General features: G+C 38.1%; 2 protein-coding genes across 2 annotated transcripts in view; both read left to right on the forward strand.

Annotated features, from left to right (window-relative positions):
- Window positions 1-9349, forward strand: part of LOC101299809 (E3 ubiquitin-protein ligase KEG-like) — a 12136-nt gene extending 2787 nt beyond the window's left edge. The window contains exons 4-16 of the mRNA XM_004307041.1: window positions 188-313; window positions 407-743; window positions 820-977; window positions 1616-1773; window positions 3257-3378; window positions 3538-3672; window positions 3953-4077; window positions 4348-4452; window positions 4558-4800; window positions 5983-6316; window positions 6442-6630; window positions 6747-7052; window positions 7759-9349. Coding sequence (XP_004307089.1) covers window positions 188-313; window positions 407-743; window positions 820-977; window positions 1616-1773; window positions 3257-3378; window positions 3538-3672; window positions 3953-4077; window positions 4348-4452; window positions 4558-4800; window positions 5983-6316; window positions 6442-6630; window positions 6747-7052; window positions 7759-8976 — 3556 coding nt within the window. The 3' untranslated portion in view covers window positions 8977-9349. The remainder of the gene's footprint in view (window positions 1-187; window positions 314-406; window positions 744-819; window positions 978-1615; window positions 1774-3256; window positions 3379-3537; window positions 3673-3952; window positions 4078-4347; window positions 4453-4557; window positions 4801-5982; window positions 6317-6441; window positions 6631-6746; window positions 7053-7758) is intronic.
- A 1316-nt stretch (window positions 9350-10665) lies between these two features.
- Window positions 10666-13792, forward strand: LOC101300096 (nudix hydrolase 16, mitochondrial-like). Its single transcript, XM_004307042.1, has 4 exons — window positions 10666-10951; window positions 11768-11882; window positions 13029-13112; window positions 13355-13792. Exons 1-4 carry the CDS (start codon window positions 10881-10883, stop codon window positions 13607-13609), a joined length of 525 nt encoding a protein of 174 aa, XP_004307090.1. The 5' UTR covers window positions 10666-10880; the 3' UTR covers window positions 13610-13792.
- The last annotated feature ends 2932 nt before the right edge of the window (window positions 13793-16724 follow it).

Consider the following 16724-nt stretch of genomic DNA (forward strand, 5'->3'; position numbering starts at 1 on the left):
TTTTGCTAGTGGCATTGACTAAGTTCTAGCTTATGCTGATGGCAAAAAATACATCACGTGTACCATATATATATGTGAGAAAATAATCCAGTGATAGCACTATGGATGTTCGGGGCCCCACGTCACTGATACCAAAATCATTGTATTGGAACTTATAATTTGCTAATTCCTTGCGTTCAATTTTCAGTGAAGTATCTAAAAGCTTGGGATCCAATGTGAAGCAACAATCGCCTCTATCCTATTCAAGAGTATTTCAGGGTGATCCCGCCCTTCTGCATAGACTTGTGTCCGAAGGGGATGTAAATGGTGTTAGGTCAGTGCAGTTCAGCACAAAATTATTTGAGCTAGTTTTTTGAACCTAGATTTTGTCTGATTCTCTTTGTGTTGTACTTCTGAGATTATACAGAGATCTGCTTGGAAAAGCTGCAGTGGGAAGTGACAACAGTGTAATATCGTCTCTATTAGAAGCTCAAAATGCTGATGGCCAAACTGCTCTTCATTTGGCCTGCAGACGTGGTAGTGCAGAACTTGTTGATGCTATTTTGGAGTATAGAGAGGCAAATGTAGATGTGTTGGACAAAGATGGGGATCCTCCCCTTGTTTTTGCTCTAGTAGCTGGATCCCCAGAGTGTGTTCATGTTCTCATTAAAAGAGGTGCTAATGTGAGATCTCGGTTGCGGGAGGGCTTTGGTCCCTCTGTTGCTCATGTTTGTGCTTATCATGGCCAGCCTGATTGTATGCGTGTAGGTGTCAGTTACGTATATTTTGCTTCATCAGGCTATTAAAAGCTGTACTCATATAATACTTGCAAAATATCAGGAGTTACTAATGGCTGGAGCTGATCCTAATGCGGTGGATGAGGAAGGGGAATCTGTACTCCATAGAGCTATTACCAAGAAGTATACAGATTGTGCACTTGTGGTTTTAGAAAATGGGGGCTGTAGGTCAATGACTGTTCTAAATTCGGAAAAAATGACGTAAGAGCAATTTATTTCTTCGTTGCTTTATTTTCTCGCTCTCTTGTTTTTTTTTTTTTTTTTCTCTTCAAACAACAATGGCCATATGTTTGGCACTCAAATGCTGAAGTTTATCGATGATGTGTGGTGCTATATCTACTGCTTTTGTGCTTGGGTTTTCGTAAACTGTACAATATCCACCAAGTTGTATTCAAATTTAACATAATCGTCTTTAAATTATTTAAATAATTTTCTATTTATCATAGGTGAACATTTCTGAAAATAGACATGTATTATAAAATTTAATTGAATTTTAAAGTTCAAACAATGTAGGACTAAGAATATTTATATGAATCGTAAGGCTGGTCATGTGTTAAGTTGTTTGAATTCTTTATGTGGCATATTGCTGGTTAAGTCTTCTAATTTATGTTTCAAACAGCTTGTATGGAGTCAAGTTTTGGCCCATTACTTTTCTAGATTCAGAGTATATGCTTGGCAGACCTGAACTCCTTCTCAGCTAATCATATTTTTACAGTCATAGTATTCACTTGCTGCAATCTGTATAACTTTTAGTAATTGATAGTAGTGGGTTTTTGTTTGAACTACACTACTTTTTTGGCCTTGATTTTTATTGGTCTGTTACTCTTATGGTATCGTAGGCCACTGCACTTGTGTGTGCAAACATGGAATGTTGCTGTTGTTAGAAGATGGGTGGAAGTAGCAACACCAGAGGAGATTGCCGATGCAATTGATATACCAAGTCCAGTTGGCACTGCGCTGTGTATGGCCGCTGCTCTAAAGAAAGATCATGAAATTGGTAATCCTATGTCCTTAAAATTCCTTTGTGAAACAAGAAAGTTGCTTATTTATATTTTGTTGACAGCCAAGTTGAGCTCTGCTTAATTTCCTTTTTCTTTCTTAAGGGAAACACAATTTTGTTAGTACTAGGACAAAACTTTGACCAAATAAGGGATAGTAGGAATGGTCAAGCCCATTGTTTGTTCTGATATCGTCTGCGGCTTGAATACTGTCCTACCTAGCGTTTTGATGTATTTTTCATGTCTCCTATAGATTGTATGGTTTGGCCGGAGTCCTGGATTTGAGTCTGGGTTCTCAATGCAGTGTTGGAGGAGTCACGGGTATGAAATAATTGGTTCCAAATTACATAAAAAACACATAATCACTTTTTAAATATTGATTAATGAGGGATTTCAATTGATCTGTAAGTATGGCATCTGTTATAATTGAGAGACAAGACAAATAATACTAGCTACATACCTACTCAAAGTCCATAATTTATGTCTGGTCACTTTTGTAAAATAAACATGGATCAGAAGATGGAATAACTGTTGATTTAAGAACCAACTCACTGTTATTTGATGTTTGGCAGTGCTGCTATAGTGGCAGCAAATTTTAGCCCAGCTGATTGGTATTTAATGCTGTCGTAAAATGGAAACTTTTATCCACTTGTATGTTTCTATATATGCATATGTTTTGTGTTGTATATATGTATATATTCTGGTGCATCACTTTTTAACCAAAAAGAAAAGACTTATTTGTCGTGAAGAATTGGGTTTGGGTAGATGTGCTCTGATAGCCATCTTTTGGGTTATTTGGATGGAATGAAATTGGGGAGGAGGAGCTTGATCATTTTGTGGTATAGAGTTCGATTATGTTTGTCCTATTGGGCATCAGTTTCTTCAGTATTTAGGGATTGGTCTTTTTCTGCTATCTTCTGAGTTTTAGTTTATTTTTTCTGCTTTGTGAGTACTTCATCTATTGTCTTTGGTCATGTTTTCCCACTTGTGCTCTTCAATTTGCGGGTTTTTTATCCACTGTTGTGCATTTTCTCATTCTTTCTTTTCTACAAGAGAGATGTCTTAGAGTCGGGATGTTTGTGCTTGTGTTGATGACTATTTACAAGCTCCAGAATTGTGGAGATCCTTTGCATATAAAATGCCGAATAACTCACCTATAGATTGAGATAACAACCTTCTTCTATTTTAAAGCTTTCCCTTAAGGTAAAGTTGTATAAGTTCATGCTGAAGTATGGATGGGAACTCAAAACCTTTGATCCTAAATATGTTATCAGCAAATAAATGCTCTGGGGTATTGAAGCCTCTGTCCGTCTATGCTCTTTAATCTTGTATTCCTTGATTCTTTGTAATCTTTTCTAGATCTGTACTCTGGTTGATTATCAAATGTGTAGTATCTATTTCTTATATGATTTTAATATTACATTCATCCTTAATTTGGTACTATTAGTAGTAATATGATGTTTGACTTGGCACTGTTGGTAGAAGGAAGAGAATTGGTGCGTATTTTGCTTGCTTCTCGAGCCGATCCAACTGCTCAAGATGCCCAGAATGGACGAACAGCTTTGCATACAGCTTCAATGGCGAATGATGTTGAGTTGGTGAAGGTATTCAAGACTGCTTCCAACTACTTGATATCAGAAAATGAACCCCGTTGTTAAATTTTTGGTTATATATGCTGTTTTCTTTCTCGACCCCTTGCAGGGTTTGGTTTCATTTATATAATATCGTTATTTTAAAATTTTTCTCTTGTCATAATTGGCCAGATTATACTTGATGCGGGAGTTGATGTGAACATCCGAAATGCACAAAATACAATTCCACTTCATGTAGCACTGGCCAGAGGGGCGAAGTCATGTGTTGGGCTGCTTCTATCTGCTGGAGCAAATTATAATTTGCAGGTTTATTCTTCAGTCTTTCTATCCATTTATATTTAATCATATGCAGCCATTATATGATTCATATTTTAGCATATGTGGATGATTGAGGTGTCTCTTGCTGTGAAATTTAAGTATCACATGGCTGATGTGCACGTGGTCAATTAGGTCTGCATACACACACATACTCTTCAGATACACGTTTATGGATGCACTTTTATGTCTTGATGATGCTAGGGTCTTTGTCCTGATCTTTCCACTGCTTTAGCAATCATCTAAATTATCCTCTGATCATTGTTATCAGGATGATGAAGGTGACAATGCTTTCCACATAGCAGCAGATGCAGCAAAAATGATACGTGAAAATCTTGAATGGCTTATTGTCATGCTTAGAAATCCTGATGCTTCTGTTGAAGCCAGAAATCACAGGCAAGTAGCAATTAAGGAACTGTGTTTGTTTGATGGATTGTCTTCAACTTTACCCATTATTGTATCTTTGAGTTTTCACAGATCCCTTTTTTTTTGTTTGTTGGTTAGAAACCAACTTTGTTAATAATTTGTATAAAGTTGTGGACAGGTTACTGATGAATGTTTAGTCTTGAACTTGTACCTCTAATCTATTACTGTGAATTCCAACAATGCGTCTAGGCGCAGGGTCAAGTATACATTACTAATCTATTCATTTTACTTTGATGATAGTGGCAAGACATTGCGTGACTTTCTGGAAGCCCTTCCTCGGGAATGGGTATCTGAAGACCTGATGGAGGCACTTGTTAATAGGGGAATTTATCTGTCTCCTACAATGTAAGATTATATCATCTGCTGTTTTAATATTTTTCTCATGTCTTGACTTTTACATTTGCGTGTGTCTGATGGTTTTCATAATTTTTTGCTTTCTCTTTGGTCTAGATTTGAAGTTGGGGATTGGATCAAATTTAAAAGAAGTATCACAAATCCAGCATATGGATGGCAAGGTGCTAAGCATAGAAGTGTTGGCTTCGTGCAAAGTGTCCCAGATAAGGACAATTTGATAGTATCGTTTTGTTCTGGAGAGGCTCATGAGGCTCGTGTCTTAGCAAATGAAGTTATAAAAGTTATTCCGTTGGACAGGGGACAGCATGTCCAGCTTAAGCCCGATGTTAAAGAGCCAAGGTTAAATTCTAACCGGTTTAAATACATACAGATACAGTAAGAGTTATTGTACTAATGTATTGGTGTTGTTTTTCCCTTTTGGTGAAGTGGATCGTGTGCTTTTGACATGCTTATTTAGGGGCTTCTTTGGGATTGCTTCTGTAGGAGTGTTTTTGACACATAACACTTCTAGTAGAAGGGGTTTCATTAGAGGCACAGAGTTTTGTGTGCAAATCTTTTAGTGTGTTTTTAAAAGCACTCAAACCGCTGCTTCTGGGAATCTCATGGCAAGTGAGTGCTTCTCCAAAAACCACCAAAATGTTCCATATTTCAGTGAACACTTTTAACTCGTTTTGTGAAACACTGCCGAAAAGGGCCTTTGATAGTGTATGTTTTGGTGCTTCTAGAAGCAATTCTAAATCAACCCTTAGTTACCTAGTTTCGGGTCTTTAATGCAATTGTCGTACAGTTAAAGTTCTGATGCATACATAACTTACCAAGCAAATCATTTTGAAGGCTTTACTATATATAATATTAATGGAACCAACTTCAGTGTTTATGTTAAATTTCAATTGTTGCATTTTGTATTTAGGCATCCAGATATTATGCTGGTCTGTGTGTAGTCTGTATTTATGCATTTGAGAGACCAGACTTGTTTCATACTGGTTACCAACAAAGTGTTCAACCTGACCCTATACAAGACCCTGTAATTCTCGTAATAGTAGACTAGTATGGATTCATTTCTAAATCCTTGGATTTTCATTCCTGTAGACTTGCAATTGTCCTAAAGTTTGCCTATTCCTAGATTATTCAACTCACTCCTGAATGTATGTTATCCTTAAGGTTGTCTAAGTTAAACAGTTAGTTGAGTTATGGCTCATTCGGTTCTTGCTTAACAGTACTTGAGTCAGTGCCAAAATGTTGTCATCTTATTCATAAACATTTTAAGAGAAAGCGACCTTAATGTAGATTTATTTTCATATGTAAGGGCAAATAATTTACTGATGTAAATTCAGTTCGAACATGCCAAGTATTTTAGAATTAGAAACGGGTTAGATCTGAGCACCGAAAAAAAAGGTGAAGTACAACATGGAAAAGCAACCGTGGAGAAACATAAAACGAACATGGGTTTTGTGGTGGCAAATTTGATGACTGATGGTTCTTTTTTATTTTTTATTTATTTTTTATTTTTATTTTTTACAGGTTTGGGTGGCGTGGGCAATCACGTGATAGCATAGGTACTGTATTATGCGTTGATGATGATGGTATCCTACGTGTTGGGTTTCCTGGAGCCTCCAGAGGATGGAAAGCTGATCCTGCTGAAATGGAGAGAGTTGAAGAATTCAAGGTTGGCGACTGGGTTCGTATACGCCCGACTCTTACAACAGCAAAGCATGGATTAGGATCTGTTACACCTGGGAGCATTGGTATTGTGTATTGTATAAGACCAGATAGTAGTCTGTTGTTAGAGTTGAGTTATCTTCCAACCCCTTGGCATTGTGAACCAGAGGAGGTTGAGCCTGTAATTCCCTTCCGGGTAAGGGAGTTTGGATCGTTATTATATTTATAGATATGACTTGCAAATTGTTATTCAGTTTGTATGCTTGTTCGTTTTCTTGTTTTTGGTTTTCATAAATCCTAATACATTTTTTTGCTTTATAGATTGGTGACAGGGTATGTGTGAAGCGATCGGTTGCAGAACCTAGGTACGCATGGGGTGGTGAAACCCACCATAGTGTTGGAAGAATAAGTGAGATAGAGAATGATGGCCTCCTGGTTATTGAAATTCCAAACCGACCAATATCATGGCAGGCTGATCCTTCCGACATGGAGAAATTGGAAGATTTCAAGGTAATATCCATCTGTTCATTCTAACTTGATGATCTATGAAAATTGAGGGTGGTTTTGTTTTTTTTTTTTTTTTTTTTTTTTTTTTTTGTATTTATTGTTAATTCCATGATGAGCAGGTAGGAGACTGGGTTAGAGTCAAAGCTTCCGTACCCTCCCCCAAATACGGATGGGAGGATATTACAAGGAATAGTATTGGGATAATCCATAGCTTGGAGGAAGATGGTGATATGGGTGTTGCTTTTTGCTTCAGGAGCAAGCCTTTTTCTTGTTCTGTCACAGATGTGGAGAAGCTACCGCCATTTGAGCTGGGACAAGAAATTCATATTCTGTCATCTGTCACTCAGCCACGACTTGGATGGTCAAATGAGAGTCCGGCAACTGTTGGGAAAATAAATAGAATTGACATGGATGGAGCTTTAAATGTAAGAAGCTTATATTATACACACACACGCACACACTCAATGTTTTGCACTACTGCTTCCCAGCATATAATGCTCAGGTCATTGTACTGGCTGGGACAACTTCACTAAAATTATTAAACACTCATTTGCTTAGGCCTATGTGATTTGTGTATGAATTTAAAGATAAACTAAAAAGACATTTAAATACTTCTTGTTTTTAATCTTAGAATACTCTGTCTTCTCGCATCTGTTGCTTACCTCTTTCCCCTTTCTCTCTTCAACAAGTGCTTCATCTTTTCTGTCAAACTGATTACGTAACTATTTGTTAATGCCCACTTCTGTCATGGCAAAAAGCATAAAGTTTTTTGCTCATATCTAATCATAGGGAGAGTCTCTTATGAGGACTTTAAAATGAGGAATTCATGAGGACTTTCAACTCAACAGTTGGATGAATATTACTGTAGATGCAAACAGATCTTGGTTATTTGATGTAGGTAAGGGTGCCTGGCAGACAGAGCTTCATGAGGACTTCATGGTGCAAGTTATAGTTGAAATATCATATTTTTCAACACACAAGTCATCCAACCATGATTTGAAAGTCTTCGTGGAGTCCTCATTTTAGATGTCTTAATTAGAGCTCACCCTCTTAAGAATAATGTCTACTGAACTTTTTCGCCCCAGTTGAATATTACTGTAGATGAGAACAGATCTTGGTTTTTTGATGTAGGTAAGGGTGCCTGGCAGACAGAGCTTGTGGAAAGTTTCTCCAGGAGATGCTGAACGACTCTCTGGATTTGAAGTTGGTGACTGGGTACGATCGAAACCAAGCCTGGGAACACGACCAAGTTATGACTGGAACAGTATTGGAAAAGAAAGTTTAGCAGTTGTGCATAGTGTACAAGACACAGGTTATCTTGAGTTGGCTTGCTGTTTCCGTAAAGGCAGGTGGATAACTCATTACACAGATGTTGAAAAGGTTCCATCCTTCAAAGTTGGCCAATATGTTCGGTTTCGTATTGGTTTAGTTGAACCAAGATGGGGATGGAGAGGGGCTCAACCTGATTCTAGAGGCATTATAACTAGTATTCATGCTGATGGGGAAGTGAGAGTGGCTTTCTCTGGTTTGCCAGGGTTGTGGAGAGGAGATCCTGCTGATTTTGAGATTGAGCAGATTTTTGAAGTTGGAGAGTGGGTGAAATTAGAAGATCATGCAAATATGTGGAAATCCGTTGGGCCAGGGAGTGTTGGTGTGGTGCAAGGATTAGGATATGAGGAAGATAAATGGGATGGAACCACTTTTGTTGGATTCTGCGGGGAGCAAGAGAGGTGGATTGGGCCTACTTCTGATCTTGCAAGGGCAAACAAGCTCATGGTTGGCCAGAAGGTTAGGGTTAAATTATCTGTCAAGCAGCCGCGATTTGGATGGTCAGGCCACAGCCACGCAAGTCTTGGAACTATAGCCGGGATTGATGCCGATGGAAAGCTGAGAATATACACTCCAAGTGGTTCAAAAGCTTGGATGTTGGATCCAACAGAAGTGCAACTTGTGGAGGAAGAGGAGCTTCATATTGGAGACTGGGTTAGGGTTAAACCATCAGTATCAACCCCAACCCACCAATGGGGAGAGGTGAATCGTTCGAGTGTTGGGGTGGTGCATCGTATTGAAAATGAGGAGCTTTGGGTAGCTTTTTGTTTCACAGAAAGGTTATGGCTTTGCAAGGCATTGGAAATGGAACGGGTTAGGCCCTTCAGAGTGGGGGACAAAGTGAGGATTAGAGAAGGGTTGGTGTCTCCACGGTGGGGTTGGGGAATGGAGACACATGCCAGCAAAGGAGAGGTAGTTGGGGTGGATGCAAATGGAAAGTTAAGAATTAAGTTCCGGTGGAGAGAAGGGAGACCATGGATTGGAGATCCTGCAGATGTCGCTATTGATGAGAACACATGACCCAACTTCTCCAACTCATGTTCCTTTTAACCAGCTTCTCTGCATTCTTGGCTTTTGGCCCTCTTGCCATGTGCAGACAAGCAAGCGAGAAAGCCATTGAAGCTCCACTGTGTATTCCAGTCTGGCTTGAAAAGTATACCTTTGTTGTAATGAGGCTTTGAATGGACGATTTATTTGTTGTGGATAGATAGGAGACATGAGAGATTAATTACAGGAGACACAGGGGAGGCGAAGAGAAAAGTGGCATTTTGCCATTTGTGTTTCATAGGTGTTGTGCAGTTGAGAAGCTTTAGAGGTATATATAAATATATGGCTATTTATATTGCTGTACAAATTGAACCTTTGATATTGTGTTAATACATTCTTTTTAGGTATTCGGTATTCCAAAGTACAAGGGGAACACTTCTTTCCATTAATATTTATTAGGTTGCATTTGTTATTGAGTCTTGATCATTTTGGTTTTATGGCTTTTTATTAATCTGATGGATTAAGTTACAAAAGGGTGCGGTGTCAGGTTACGATTAGGCTAGGTCATGGTTAATCCCGTATAGATGTAATTAAAGTGTTGCTATTGATTAGTTTGGTAGTCTTTTGATAGATTTCTTAGTACTTTTTTTTTTTTTTTTTTTGGAGGGAAGGGATGGTACTCATGTGGGCGAATAGCCTATTCATTAATATGATCTTACAAGATCAAGTTTTGAAGGTCACGAATGACTCTCAATTACATCCACTGTTCAAAGACTCGATACTACAACCTAGAAAAGGGATCCAACTAACAAGAAATTCAAATGACTCAACATAAATAAAACTGATTTGACAGAAATAAAAACCGACTCGATCGCTAACGATATTACACACTTCAGGACAGCCAAAATAAGAGCTTGGGGCCTAGAGACCTTCATAGTGATGATTCTTGGGTGATAGAGACGTCATCACTTAGAGGTGCCTTGCATGATAAAGGGTCGTAGATTTCAAATCATGTTGATTCTCTTTATGGCCATTGAACCTACGATTGATTAAGATTGATGATGGTCTTAAAGGAACAGTGCTCAGGCAAGAACTTCTAAACTACATGACTTTGCAGGATGCATCTCTCTCTAGTCAGACATGGCCGCGTACGCCATTGGAGAACCCGCAAATAGCTCTGACAACCTTGACACCGCCAACGGAGCCCGATCGACTCAATCCCACTTTGGCGGCAGAGGAGGAAAACACAGAATGATATGGAGTTCAGGTTACTTAAGATTCTTTTTGTTATATTAAACAAGCTGATACACGTATAAAATCCATCTTACTAATTTTCTAAATAAAAATCAGTGACATGGCATGTGCCACCTCATTTGGGATTGATATTTTGTAACAATTTTTGGTGTCTGTAGCACTACTCTTTAATCTGTCACTATTTTGTAGTTTGTGTGTATGTTTAACCATCATGTTTCTATATTATTTACTTTAATCCTGATCATCTATGTATATAAATACTTGCATCGATATTCTTATTAATTAAAAAAAAATTTAAAATATGTCAAAAAGTAGGGCCCGCATATTGACCCACGAGGCACGTGAGTTTGACCAGCATCACCGTCTGATCCGTACTTAGCGCTCTGTCTCTCTCTCTCTTGTTTTGCCCCTCTTCGCTCACAATTTCCCTCTCTTTCTTTCTTTTCTTTCTTTCTTTCTTTCTTGTCTTGCTGCAACCCCAAACCCTAATTTTAGGAAACCCACAGCCCATTGGATAATGCAAGAGAACGCCGCTCGCCGCCGTCGTAGCCCAACAAATCAGCGGTCGGCGAGTTATTCCCTGCGGGCGTGAGCATTGTGCGATCAATGGAGAGGAATCTTTGAAAGCAAAAAGGAAGGAATTTCGTGAAAAAAGAGGAACGAGGGAGAATTTTGATTGAGGTATGTGTGATCTAGTGGCCCGTACGGGTCGACATCAGCAACGTTACGAGGCTGGCTGTCGTCTTGTCGCCGGGTAATCCTCATTCCTCTTTCTTATTCCATATTTTCATTGATGTTGATCGTGAATGGGGGCCTATGCGTTTGATTAATCTGTTTGTGTTGGTATTATTTTGTGGCTAGACATGTGTATAGTATGACTATGGTAGGCCGGGGATGATAACGATGTTGTTGTGTGAGCCAATTTGCTATGTTTCTGAATGCGGAATGTTGGGTTGATCACATTTGAGAGGGTGTTGCCGTGGGGGGCCCTGTTCGGTGAGGTTGCGTTTTGTGATCCTTTTGAAGGTGTGTCATTAACATTGGGTTGTTGGGGGAGCTAGAAATTTGGTGAAATATAATCATGTGGAAACGGTAATACAATTTGAGAGTTTTGATTGAGGCAATTATTTTGGACAAGTCCTAGCTTTGAATGAGAAAGCGTATGTTTTCAATAAGTTATAGAGTTGATTGAATCAAATTTCCAACACAATTATGTTGTTCCAGATGGAAATTTGAAAGCAGTTTGCTCTTCCTTGAGTATAATCTTCTAAACTGGTTTAGCAGTTATAGGTGTGCAAATTGATCACTCCCTTGCCTTGTAGGCGATCTCTCCAATTACATCAATTTGGGTGTCTCATGATTTTTTATGTGATGGAAATGAGATGCTCAGTTAGCGATCATGTGATGCATGATCTTGCAGTAGTACAAAAGTAATGGGTTAACATATCATTATCTAGTGATTGAAATGTTGGTGTTTTAATATATTGTAAAATAACTTCTTTCTTGTACAGGGCTTCTTTCTTTCTATGTTCCTGACATGAAGAAAACTGACTTAGATGATTTCTCACAGGTGTATTCCATTCAGGTACAGAAATTCTGATGAGAGTGGCAATGCTGATTCTGAGAAGGTTGTTGAGGTCCTTATGATAAATTCATCTAGTGGACCAGGTCTTTTATTTCCTAAGGTAGTCGTTTTTTGATTGCAGTGTTAAAAATATCATGAAGTTTTCGTTCTAAAATTTTGTTCAGTGTCCTTTATGTAAATTGTTATCATCATTATTTTTCTATTACGTTAACTGATAGATACAACCGTAACGGGGTTGTGATAGATATTATTCTCCAAAAGATTTAGGCTAGAGAGAGCGGACCAGTGGTTGCTATGAAGTTTGTTGTTCTCAGGACTTCTTTTGGCCAACACTTAGGTTTTGTGAGAATTATTGCCTGTGCCTTAATTGCCTATATTTTAAGTGCCTATATCATGAACCTGGGGTATGAAGACTTAAACGCTGAAAATATTAGCAATTTGATCAACACATCCGCTTCAGCTACTTGATCAACAAATCAAATTATGGGTAACCTATGGTGTTGCTCAATACAATGCTTTTGGTTTCTTTAGTTGTTTATGGATGACTATACCATGGCATAATCAGAAGTAAACAAGGGTATGGGTTGATGCATGTAGTGCCAGGATAGTGAATAATTAAGGGTTAAAGTTGTTTCCCATATGGGGGATTGGTTTGTGATAGTGAATAACTGGTTAAACTGTCCTCTACTATAATATTGTTGTATCAGTAAGACAGATTGAAGGCAGTGGAGTGAAAGTCATTCAGCGTTCTTTTTCAGTTCCCTTGTCACAGGGTTGTCTGATAACTCATTTCTTTTTGTGCTTCATCCCTATTCTGTATGGAGTATTAAAGTTGGTCCATATTTTAGGAGAAAACTGAAAATTTATGTACCATCTTTAAAACTGATAAGAACTTAATATACTAAAAAAAGAAGTAGATAAATGGGTATTAGTTTATGTTTTTGGAAGGAAGATAGATTGAGAAAATGTCATACAAGAGCCTCTAACATATGTAGGATCAAAACAGTTGCTTACATTAGGAAGGTTAGAGATACTGTAACAATCACAATATATTGATAATTAGATGATCTTGGATTATGGGAAAAATGTTTCTCTGGTGCTAATATTTGACCAGAATTTGTCCAATAGCCGCTTTATTAGCATTTTGCATTTTTAGATGGTAAAGTTATGATAAGTATTATGTGCTTTGTTTGCATTTAGGAAATAGAGAGCTCATAATAAGTTGCTATCAAATTAAAACTTACAGGGAGGCTGGGAGAATGATGAAACTGTTCAGGAAGCTGCAGTAAGAGAAGCTATGGAAGAAGCTGGAGTTCGAGGAGAATTAATGGTAAAATACATCTTCCTATTTTTCTTTCTTTCATGAACTTTCAACCTTAACAAATTTGAGAGGTCTGATAGAGTGAAATTATTTGATTATTTGTGTTTCAAACTGGGTTAAAATTTTTTGGGGCCATGTTGGGTATCCATTAATACTAATGAATTCACCCTCTCCTTGCAATTAGCTCATTTGTTGTTTTGTCACTCATTAGATGGACTGACCTAGCACCTGTTGATATATTTGACTTTCAGGATTTAGTGGGGTATTATCAATTTAAGAGTAAAACTCACCAGGATGAGGTGAACCCAGAAGGTATATGTAGAGCTGCAATGTTTGCTTTGTTAGTCAAGGAGGAGCTTGAGTCGTGGCCGGAACAGAGCACTCGAAACCGAACTTGGCTGACTGTTGAAGAGGCTGCTGGTAGATGCAGGCATGCATGGATGAGTGAGGCCCTGGTGGACGGCTTTTCGAAGTGGCATGCAGAGAAGATGCTAGGTGCAGGGTAGGATGTAACATTGACTTGCTAGTTGGATGTGCCTGAAATGAACCAAGGCTTTTTTAGGTGCATTCTCAAAACCTAATCACTCATTTGCTGGAATTTTGTTGGACTGATTTCAGGGCACTTTTCTACTTCCAGTTGATGATCAAGAGTATATGACTTGCATAGTTACTGTCCCTCATGATTCAGAGGGTTAATTTTCAGCTTTCTGTTATATGTGCCCTTATGTATAACATTCGCTTTTTTAATATTCAAACATTTACTTGCCCTATAGTTCCTTACTGTAAACTTGCACCGAGTTTGCCGATTTTACATACTTGCATACTGTTAGGCATTAACATTTTCCGCCAAATGTTGTTCGTGTATTTCTCCTTCAAGTATCAAGGGTCTTACGGGCGGAACTTCTACATTTCTATCTGTGGGTGCGTGTGCCAGGTTCCGATAGTTGATAAATGAATGTTCCGGTGTTGTTTATATAAGGTCGGGACCGTGAAAAATTATTACTTTAAAAGGATTATTATATTATCGATAAATGAATAATTTATCGATAAATGAATACATTATGAACATTATTTACTCTCTATTTTATGTATTTTATCAATTATTAATAATTTTCATGACATTTTTAAATATTTAATTAATTACTCTATTTTATATATTTGTTGGGACATAAAGGAAGTTTAAAAAAATTATTATCTTATTCATTTAGCGAGTTACCTAGTAATATGGACTGGTCTCTAGTTGAGACTCAGAGAAAATTATTATTTAATCGAGATTATGAATTTATCGAAAATTCGTCCAAGTTTCGCGACGGTATTGTCACGGCATCGCTTTCGTCGCTAAACTAAAACCATTTTGCGAAGGCAACATCATGCCGTGGCAAAAAAAAATTAAATTTTGTGACGGCAATATGGAGCCGTGGCAAGAAAATACAACCTTTTTGACGGAGCCGTGACTACAAAATGTAAACTTTGCAACGGCGGAAGGAAGCCGTGGCACTTTAAAATCACCACTTTTAATCTCGACCGTTGATATGTATCTTAACCCAATTTTCAATCTAGGCCATTGCCCAGAGTATAAAATGGAAAAACCCTATTTCTTCCCCTCATTTGGTCGAGAGAGAAGAGAGAGGGTCTGAGATTGAGCAGCAGCTCCGCCCAGTTGCCACCATGGAGCGGTTGACGACAGAACGACGACCATTAGCCGAATCCCCTCTCTTCACTCTTCCTCCTCTTACCTTCTATTTCAGCATGCATCCACCCATTTGGCAAATCGGAATCCAAACCCTAAAATTCCAAATCTGGCGCGATTCTTCCCTCTCTGGCGAAGTCTTTGCTTCTCTAAGGTAATCTATTCCCTCTTTCAATATAATGGTGCAATCATGGAGGTTTTATAGGAGGTAAAAAAATCAAAAAGCAACATGTCCAAATTGGCAAATTACAGACGCAGTTACTTGTATGTTGTTAACCAATGCAGGACTTTAATTCTATGATTCAAGTTTAAATGTATCTACAATAGTAGTTTTCCTATTCTATGATAGTTGCTATATTATGAACTTGTGAAGAACTTGATACTCTTATGTTTCATGGATACTGCAGGCACTGTGATTTCAGCATCTGAAATTCTGAAATTCAACTATCATTTGGCAATCAGAGGTTAGTAATGTAGTATATGATTTTAGGTTCATCTGTTTTTTTATTTGACAAAGTATTTTCTCTCATTTGCTAAATGTCTAGTTGTCTCTGTATTTTTTATCTTCTTTATTTTGATTAAGCTATTGTTTAGCTGCAAGTGTTGGATTGCTTGGTTTTGATTATTGGAAGATGTTAGATATTAGTTGCAAGTGTTAGATTTAGTAGCATTGTTTGGTGTAAGGTATTTTAGTGATGATTAACAATGATCATACTTGGTTTGTTATTATTTGCATTTCGCTGGTTTTGTGGAATTGTTTCGAGGATTGGTTGTTGAATTAGCTGCTCTTAGTTACATTGATGGTTACAATTACATTGATTGATCAACGGGCTGAGTTGCTAGTTATTTTCTTTTTTTGCTGTGCTTGTTTCTATGTTGATCCTATTTTATTAATGACAACGGATATTCTCAATATATGTGGTATACTTGTCGAAAAATAGAATATACATAATTGGGGGTTGGTGGAATAGGATATCTCAATTCATTCTCCTAACAATCCCTAGCAAGATTAGGATATAAGAGCTTTTTCCCTCTTCAGCACCTTCCATCGCCAGTATGTTTCTCTTGTATCAGCCGAGAAGACTGGCAGTGACAAATACTGTATTCCTAACTGTCACAACCCGGTCCCGGCATCGGTGGGTTTTAAGCACTGGATGCCGATCCCGAGGCATGAACGAGTGTTACAAAGCGGAATGTAAACAAAAGTACTATCTTCAAGGCTCTTCACTCTAGGCTCGTCGTCTACCCTTTTCCTGGCTTGGTACAACCTAAGTACTTTTCTGCAAAAAATATCAAAAATGGGTGGGTGAGCATAACCACGCGCTCAGTGAGTAGACCACTGTAATATACCCGCAAAGCCATGTCATTTTACACACGCTACAAAATACGTATATCTTATACACATCACATCAAACAATTCATCACATCGCACAATCCATTCTTATTGGATATCTTTCAATTTAGTGATCCCAACGGGAACCTAATGACCTTTATATCCTATACCTCCGTGTGTCATATCCTTACTTCGACATAACCAATCAAGAAGTTCACATGTTCTATGACTAGTCAAACAATGGATCCAACACAAATAAATAAATACATAAATATATATATATATACACACACACACACAGAGCTTCTCAGCTGCGGAGGTCCGCATTTATTCTTACTGTGTGAATTTCCACTTTACACTCACTTTTCAATCGAATTTTCACATCTCCACCGTCTAGTATTTAGATACTAATGTATAGATCATCTCTGCAAAATTTCAGTCAATTTGGTTATCATTAAGGCACTCAAACTCGAGGTGCGCCGGTGCCGACGCCTGACGGTGGCGAACGGAGCTCCGTGCACACTTGCTCACGTGTGCTCTATATCCGGCCTCTATATATATATACACCGCATATTTCGCAAATCAACATGCTTCACTT

This window comes from Fragaria vesca, linkage group LG7 (assembly GCF_000184155.1).
Source record: "Fragaria vesca subsp. vesca linkage group LG7, FraVesHawaii_1.0, whole genome shotgun sequence".
Lineage (NCBI taxonomy): Eukaryota > Viridiplantae > Streptophyta > Magnoliopsida > Rosales > Rosaceae > Fragaria > Fragaria vesca.

Coding starts and splice junctions, on each gene's coding strand:
- LOC101300096 (XM_004307042.1), top strand. CDS start 10,881: ATGTGTGATCTAGTGGCCCGTACGGGTCGACATCAGCAACGTTACGAG. Junction 10,952..11,767: donor GGCTGTCGTCTTGTCGCCGG/GTAATCCTCATT, acceptor GATTTCTCACAG/GTGTATTCCATTCAGGTACA. Junction 13,113..13,354: donor GAGTTCGAGGAGAATTAATG/GTAAAATACATC, acceptor TTTGACTTTCAG/GATTTAGTGGGGTATTATCA.